We start from the raw sequence: 8,902 nt of genomic DNA, 5'->3' as shown, positions 1-8,902 counted from the left end.
ATGGCTTAAAGGAGAGTAGGGGAGAATCAGTAGCCTGAGTTCAGTCTTTGAGATGATAGACAACATAGTGATGTACAGTTGCCTACTACACAGTGTTTTGAAATTGGTATCAGAGGATGTGATTCTGAATCTGTGCTACTAGTTCATAAATATGTAATCTTTGGCAAGTGACTAAACTGTTCTATTCCTTCTTTATTTCCTCTTCAGTAAAATAAAGTGTCAATCTAAATTGTCATTAACATCACTTCCAGATTAATCTTCATGCATGTTTTGTTTTCTCCAATTAGAATGTAAGGTTTAGGGGGATATGGATTGTTTTCTTTATATTTGGTATCCCGAGAATTTAGCACAGTTCTTGACTCTTTATAAATGTCTTTTCATTGATTCATCCATTAATCTAGTAAAGATACCAGTTTCTCTTTATTAACAACAACTAAGGAGTTTGGAGAGCCCCTTTCTTTATCAGAGAAGGAATAAGTCTTAGAATAGCATGTCCATTCATAGGTTATAAGTTGTTTTCATAGAATATTTGAACATCATTATGGAGATGTATTTTCAGCACTCCCTCTGCCCTATTCCATAAGTGAACTACCAAGAAGCTTTTTGTATGCCCGGAACCAGAAATTAATTTAATGGTCTTTCACCCACCTGTCAGAAATTATCCTCAGAACTGATAAAATTATTATAGGATTCTATAAAAGAAGATAGTTCAGCACTATAGAAAACTTAAAAATATATGAATAAAATAGAAACTTCCATTTGGACTTTTAAGTAAAACAAAACAAAATCTGCTACTAAGCTTTTATCAAGAGGTAGGAATTAGAGGAATAAATATCTTGGTATTTTACAATATTATATGACTGAAAAAAGTGTTCACAAAGTGAATTCACATAGTTCCTATATGAGTCCTGATAGCTTCTTGATCATTCTTCAGCCTTTGACACTATTAACCATTCTCTCACCTCACTGAGACTCTCTTCTTTTCAGGACACCACTCTCTTTGAGTTCTCCTTCTACTTTTGTCATGTATCTTCTTTCTCCTTTGCTGGATCTTTTTCTAACCGTAGCCTCTTATCATCTGTGTATATGTAGATTTTCTTCTGTGTACTTTTCACTTCTCCATCTATAGTATGTCACAGGTTAATCTCGTCATCTCTATACTGAAGATTATCATGTTTCCTTTTGCTTCCTCAGTATATCTGCTGATCTCCCATCTCACAATTCTAACTACCTTTCAAATGGTTATACAGTAGACATTTTAAGCTCAAGATGTCTAAAGCCAAACTCAATACCTTTCTCCCTAAACTCTCCTCTGATACCTTGCTTATTATTTTATAGGACTACACACTCTTTCCAGTCCCTCAGGCTCCCAAACTAAGATTTATCCTGGACATTTCACTATCTCTCATCTCCCACTTTCAAAGTATTGTCATGGCCCACAGAGTTTAAGTAACATCTCTCAAATATACTTCCTTTACTTCACTGTCACTGGCACTATTCTAATGAAGTCTATTTCTGCTCACACCTAGACTACTAAAATTGTCTTCTGGTAGTTCTGAATGCATCAAGTCTCTCCCCAATCCAACACATTATCCATTCAGTTAAGAGAGGCATTTTCCTAAAGCATCAATCCTATATATCAGTGCCCCCCCTCCACTTACTTATTGTTCCTCTTTCTTTTCAAAGAGAGTGAATCACATCACAAAGCAATATCTTTACCTGCACATGAGTTGGATGTAAATGAGACAGAGTTGCACAAAGACATCAGTCTCACCTTCTCTTGAGGAATAGATCCCTATCCTTTGCAGGATCTATTATACTCCTGATGTGCATTCAAAACTTTTCATGATCTAGCCCCCTTTTACCTTTCCAGGTTTTTTAACATCTTATTCCCTACCACTTATTCTTTGATTCAGCAACACTGGACTACTAGTGGGTCCATGTACAAAACACTCCATTTCTTGCCTCTGGGCATTTTCTCTGACTTTCCCCATCCCTAGAATATTCTCCTATTTCAATTCCACCAACTGCATTTTCTAGCTTCTTTTAAGTCCTAATTGAAATCTAATTATTATATGAAGCATTTCTCATTTTTTCTTAATTCTAGTTCTTCCTTCTGTTAAATTATTTCCTCTATATCAAGTGTATAGCTCTTTTTAATACATTTGCTTGCATGTTGTTCTCCTCCCCAAATAAACTGTAAACTCCTTGAGGGCAAGAATTGCTGCTTTTTGTGTCCCCGGTGCTTACCACAGCTCCTGGAATTAAGTAAGTGCTTAGTAAATATTTGTTGATTGATTTGAATCTATAAATATTTGATCCATTCTACAGTTATCTGAAATGGGTTCCTAGTCTTTCCTAGTCTTCCTAGTCTGCCAGAAAAGATGAGTATTTTGGATACTGGAAACTAGGTCCTTTAGAAAATGCTTAGGGAAATGATCTTCCAGCTTTCTTGGAACCCTGAATTTCCAAATCTCCTTCCCATGCTTCTGAAGGTAGTTTATTATGCCTGTAATGCATTCTTCTCTTATATTAACCTCTTTGCATACATGACCTCCTTCACATTCCTGCTTGGATGGCATTTCCTATGGGAAACCTTTTCTGGTTCTCATTGTTTGATACTACTCTCCCTCACCTTGTTTTGTTTTTTTTTTTGGTTTTTTTTTTTTTAGTTCTTATTTTTCATTTTTTCCAATAGAATGTGAATTTTTTGAAGGCAGAAGTTATTTGGCATTTTACCTCTAGTTCAAGTAAAGTGCTTTGTACAATGTAAGTAGCTAATAAATAAATACAAACAGACAGCATAAGAAAAGATAATTTTATTTTATGTAGAATATATGTAGGACATAGATTGTGTTAGACCAGCCACACATATTTTGCTTCCTTTCCAGAAACAACCTTTGTCGTGATTCTGAAGCAACAAACTCCATTCAAGCAATGAGTTGAGAAGAATTACATTGCCTGGATGTTCTTTCAATTTTTTTCATCTTCAGTCTGCAAGACAATAAAAGAACATCACAGTAAGCTGTCTGAAGATGCTCCATAGAGGATACTCAATTCCTTGATCATAAAGCCCTGACACATTAAAGCTGTTTTTGGAACCTAAGGAAAATAGGTACCCTTTGCTTGTTCTGTTTTCAAAATAGTATCATTTTATAAATATATGAGAAAGAAAATCACATTTAAAAATTAAGAGATTTGGGAAGTAGAATCCTCTTCTGGTAAGTTATTGACCAATAAAGGGTATCTCAAAGCCTGGGATTGCTGCTGTTCACTGGCTGGTAGTAAGTACTTTACAAAGACCAATTTGCATCAGCCAAATATCTACTGTCTCACTTCATTCAGCAGCAAATCAAAGAAAAGCATCCTATTTTCCTCACACTGAAATTTTATCTTGATTACAACTGATGTGAATGATGCAGGAATACCTTCTACAACTATTTAGAGTTCCTGGTACATAGTAAGTATTTAAATAACTGCTTGTTGATAGATTGCCTCAATCACTCTGTTCATCTCCTTATTTCCCCGTCATCCATTCAGTCTTCACTTCAATTGCTCTGCAAACACTGTTTGTATCATTGTAACTTATCCTAAAAAGCATTCTAGAGCACTGTTAGAAATTTGTGTGTACATATGTATTTGTCTTCTTAACAGATCCCATAAGTACAGGCAAGTTTTCAGAATTCTAGGAATTGCAAAAGTCAAGAACTGATTTTGCTCCTATAATTGCATCTCATCTTTAGTTAAGAAAACAGTTTTGAAGCTCATGTCAAGTCAGTACAAAATCAGTGCCTCAGGACAAAAAGACAAGGACAGTGAGATGAAGAGATGGCCAGAATGTAACAGAACCTTTAAATCTGGCATTGGGGAGCTAAAGACAAACAAATACTGAGTTGTTAACTCTAAATTTGTTAGTTGCCACACAGAACGAGGAAACTAATTGATTTTGAAGCACAGAACTGCTAAGAACCACTTGGCTTAGCACCCATTCTTACCTGGTAAAAGCAGCTGTAAATTTTCAGCAAGATTTTGGTCTCTACTGCAGATATGACAGATAAAAGACTGGCATGCAATAGGGCCCTTCCGAATGACATAGTCAATCAGAACCCTGGCTCTACTCATGATTGTCAGATTTTCATTCACCACTTCCTCCATTTCTTCCTGGTTCAGCACTTTATTTTGAATCATGTCATCCAAGAGGCCATTGATTACACTCTTACTCACTGACTCCACAAACTTGGCCCTGCAGTCCTTCAAGATCTGGACAGCTAGAATAACAAAGAACACTTGTTTAGTCATGAATTTATGAAAAAGATGCACTTTCAGCTTGAATTCAAAACATTTTACAAGTAAATAGGATCTGAAAGATCATACAGTCTGTACCTTATTTGATTACCGAAATGATGTCTAGGCCAAAGAAGTGTAGAGAAAATAACACTTAATTTTTGGTCAGATAACTTGGACTGGAACTGATGCTGTGAGATTAACTATCTTTATGAGGTCGGGAAAATTATTTCACCTCTCTGGGCCTCAGTTTCATCAGGTTTAAAGTGAAGCATCACAGGATCATGCATAGAGAGCTTGGTATTTGCTTAGAAACTATCCAGCAAAGCCCCTTCACTTTATAAATGATGAAACAGCCTTAGAAATACAAAGTGAGATGTCTAAAAGCAAACAAGTGCAAAGCTAGGAGTTTAATTCAGGTCTTGTGACTCCAACTTAAATATTTTTTCCCATCAAATCATTCTGATTTAGAGTAGACCAGTAGTTAGTTCTTGACCAGGGGTCCAATTTGTGGAGACATTTCATGGAAACCAGGAACCTGAATGGGAAAAATACACTCACGTGTGTATGTGTATGTATGAATATGGATATGGATATGCATGAGTACATACATATATATGTATATATAATTGGTTTCCTTTGTAGCTCAATGTTTTCCTTTATTTGTATAAAAATAATATTCTGAGAAGGGGTACTTAGACTTCATCAAACTGTTGAATGGGTACCTGATTAAAAAAAAAAGAGGATAACCCTTGAAATAGAAAAACATTTAAGTCATTCAAACCCTGAAACCTATGATACTTGAGATATGAATATCTTCCACTAAGAACATCAATTCTACTTCTGAAAGTTGGTTTTCACACTACGGTCACAAGTCTTAGAGTTTCAAGAGACCTTAGAAATATAGTTTTTTCCAATCCTTTTATTATACAGAAGAGGAGATTAAAGCCCAAAGAAGTGAAATGCTTAGCACAATGCCCAACACATAGCAGGTGATTTATCAATGGTTATTGAGCTGAAGAGTGTTGCCCAAGGTCCCACAAATAGTAAATTAAAAGGACAAGAAGAAGTTTGTCTGATTAAAAAATAAATCAACAATGTTTATTTAAATTATTTCAATAACTCAAATAATATTTTCTGTTAAGTTTGTTACTTTTTAGTAATTATATAAATACCTATCTGAACTTTGAGATAAAGAATATGTTACCAAATTCATGTACTAGACAAGAAGATAGTTTTATTGTATAAAGAGCAAGATATAAATTGTATTTAAATCTATACTATTCCTTTACAAGTAAAGTAAATATAATCTTATTCATCATAATTGACAGAACCATTTTGACTATAAATTGTCTTTCAAAATAATGACTTTTAATTAACATTAAATTCTTACTAACAAAACATAAAAATTCAATCAAGAATTTGACTTAAAAACATTAGCTACATATATTAGAATGTAAGTAGAACGTTTTAAATTTTAAAAAATCATGAGAGATTAGCAAGTAATAAAAATTGGTGGAATCAGATAAGAAACATAAAGTTGTTAAAAGGAATAAAAGGAAAGACCCCTTTTGTCCCAAACCATTTAAAATTTTAAAGATCAGGCTTGGTTTTAGTGAAGGGATGAGAAGATGAACCATCTTCTGTTCTTTTCAGAGCTGAGGGATTATGAGTGTGTAATGTTGCAAATACTGTTATACACTTCTTTCAAATTGTTGATGATTTGTTTTGCTGAATTGTTTTTTTTCTTTTTATCTGTTATAAAGAGTAGGTTATAGTGAATGGAAGAAAGGAAAAAAACACACAGGACTACATATATATATATATATGTGTATATATATATATATATATACATATATATATGTATATGTATATATATATATATATAATTTTTAAAATTGAATTTCTCTTTGTCCTTTCATCTTATCTACCAGAAACAGAAAAAAGAAAAAAAAACTGTTGTAGTCTTTTGCCCACAACACCAGGACCTATAGATCTTAGCCTAAATAACTACAGAGGTAAGGTAAGGCAACATCCTTTTCTAGAGAATAATTTCTTAATTAGACTATGCTTACATAAACTGTGCTGTCCACCGAGGTATATGAAGCTCCCCAATATTTTCCAAAGACTTTTTATCCCAACCAAACAGTTTTATAAAACTTCTACTCACGATTGCCTGAATGTCCATATTTTGTGTAGGGATGTACCTCCATAATGATTGCAACTGCTTTCTTTCTTAGTGGTCATGGCAGATATATATATATATATATATACATATATATATATATATATATATATATATATGTATATATATATATATATATATATACACATATACACACACACACAGAGGGAAAACTGATTTCATCACATAGTTTCACAACACAACAAAAGGATGGTCTTATTCTAATTGATTCATCGTTACCTTTTTTATAAAGTTGAAAATCCTGTTCTTCTTGCTTTGTAGTCCAAATATACATAGGGACAACATTACTATTGACACCTAATTCAGTAGCTCCTCCTTTGAATCAGTGACATTTTTTCTCTTCGTCTGGTAGTAGCTTCCTCTCTGAGGAAATTATTAATAATTACCTATTAATAATAATAATAGAAATAATAAAAACAATGTTTGATTCAGGATGTATGGACACACCAAGGCAGCAATAAATCAACATTTCACATATTTTGTATTTGAATATCTATATGCACCTTCTACTTCTAAATATTTCAGGAGAGAAAGTGATGGAAGAAAGTGAGAAAAAAGCAAAAGAATTCAATGGATTTAGGAGATAGTAATAATTTAGGAGCTTGGAAGAGTTTGGATTAGTAATATATGTCTGATGTATTTGAGGAAGAGAAATATGATGAAATTCAGGAAATAGGGAAAATTAGGAAAATAAGGAAAATTGGAGGAAATATAATATCTATCTGGGTACTAATCCAGATCCTCCTGAATAAAAACAGAATAGAGGTCAAGACCAAATACCAAATAGGTATCACATATCCTGTCTAAGGAGGAGTAAAAGATTAAACTTGAAAATCTAAGTAATCCTTTATGAAGCAAAAAGAGAGAAGACACTTGCAAAGAAAATAATAGGCAATCAATAAGGAGAAAATTAGAGAAGAATAGCTTAGACCTACCACCTAGTAGTGAAACTGATTGAAATTAATCCAAAGATTGAGAGAAGGTGGATAAGATCACAGACTTGTAGAAACTAAGGAAGTTAAATAGAGTTATGATATTGTGAGAATCAACAAATTACTACAAAAGTTTTAAGTAGTTTTTAAGTTTGGATATTAGGCATAAATACCTGAAGTAGTCCTTTTTTATTATTATTAACTAATCATAGATGAAATCCTTAACCAATATGGAAAGCAAAGTGACATTTAAAGAGCTATATTTATATATTCTGCTATATATGAATAACAAGTAACACTGTTTCAAGTGTAAGCTGAACTCCCTTACTCCCTGGAAAAGAAGGTAAAGAGACTCAAAGAATAACTTTCCACACTTCAGAACTCCAGTTTTTGTTTTTGTTTTTGTTTTTTGTTTTTGTTTTTGTTTTTTTAGGAAGAAATAAGTGATCCTAAATGAGAAAAACATGAGAATCAACTGAAGAATAAAGAAGAATATAAAATAGAATAATGATAATTTGGTCCATCTAAGGATACTACAGAGTGAAAAAAGTTGCACAGAGGAGAAAGAGAAGAAATAAAAGATGTAAAACTCTACCTTTTTTTTTTAATGTTTAACAATCACTGCCATACAATTGTGATTTTATTCCCCCCACCTACCCCCCACTCCCCCCCTCCCTCCCCACGACTGCATACAATTCTGTATAGATTCTACATATACTTTCCTATTGAGTATATTTTCACTATAGTCATGCTATGTAGTCAGACTAAGATAAATGAAAGAAATCGTATAACAAATCAGAACATGATACACAAACACATACACATACACAAGCATGATCTGTTACATTATGTGAGTGACTTCCATATTTCTCTCTCTGAGTGTGGAAGGCATTTTGCCTTGAGAACCACCATTGGGATTTTTTTTTTTTATAAGAAGTTCTTGTGTTATTACAAAAATCTAAGTTTACCAGAAAAAACTCTCACACACTGTGGTTGTTGCTGTGCATAAAGTTCTCCTGGTTCTGCTCCTTTCACTCAGCATCAGGTCATATAAGTCCTTCCAGGCCTCTCTGAAGTCTTCTTGTTCATCATTTCTTATGGCACAATAGTACTCCATTACATTCATATACCATAATTTATTCAGCCATTCCCCAATTGATGGACATCCCCTTGACTTCCAGTTTTTGGCAACTACATAGAGTGCTGCTATAAATATTTTTGTACATGTGGGACCCTTTCCCATTTTTATGATCTCTTGGGGATACAGTCCTAGTAGCGATATTGCTGGGTCAAAGGGTATGCACATTTTTGTAGCCCTTTGGGCATAGTTCCAAATTGCTCTCCAGAATGGTTGGATGCGCTCGCAGCTCCACCAACAATGAATTAGTGTTCCAACTCTCCCACATCCTCTCCAGCATTTATCATTTTCTTGTTCTGTCCTGTTTGCCAATCTTATAGGTGTGATGTGGTACCTCAGAGT

At 33.7% G+C, this 8,902-nt stretch overlaps 1 protein-coding gene across 1 annotated transcript; it reads right to left on the bottom strand.

The window, feature by feature from the left end:
- Nucleotides 1-2,989: 2,989 nt before the first annotated feature.
- LOC140507709 (caspase recruitment domain-containing protein 18-like) lies at nucleotides 2,990-6,497 on the bottom strand. Its single transcript, XM_072615674.1, has 3 exons — nucleotides 6,455-6,497; nucleotides 3,996-4,268; nucleotides 2,990-2,994 (listed from the first exon to the last, which is right to left on the bottom strand). Exons 1-3 carry the CDS (start codon nucleotides 6,495-6,497, stop codon nucleotides 2,990-2,992), a joined length of 321 nt encoding a protein of 106 aa, XP_072471775.1.
- Nucleotides 6,498-8,902: the final 2,405 nt, after the last annotated feature.

This window comes from Notamacropus eugenii, chromosome 5, assembly GCF_028372415.1.
Source record: "Notamacropus eugenii isolate mMacEug1 chromosome 5, mMacEug1.pri_v2, whole genome shotgun sequence".
Classification (NCBI taxonomy): domain Eukaryota; kingdom Metazoa; phylum Chordata; class Mammalia; order Diprotodontia; family Macropodidae; genus Notamacropus; species Notamacropus eugenii.
This window is presented reverse-complemented; position numbering and strand designations above follow the sequence as displayed.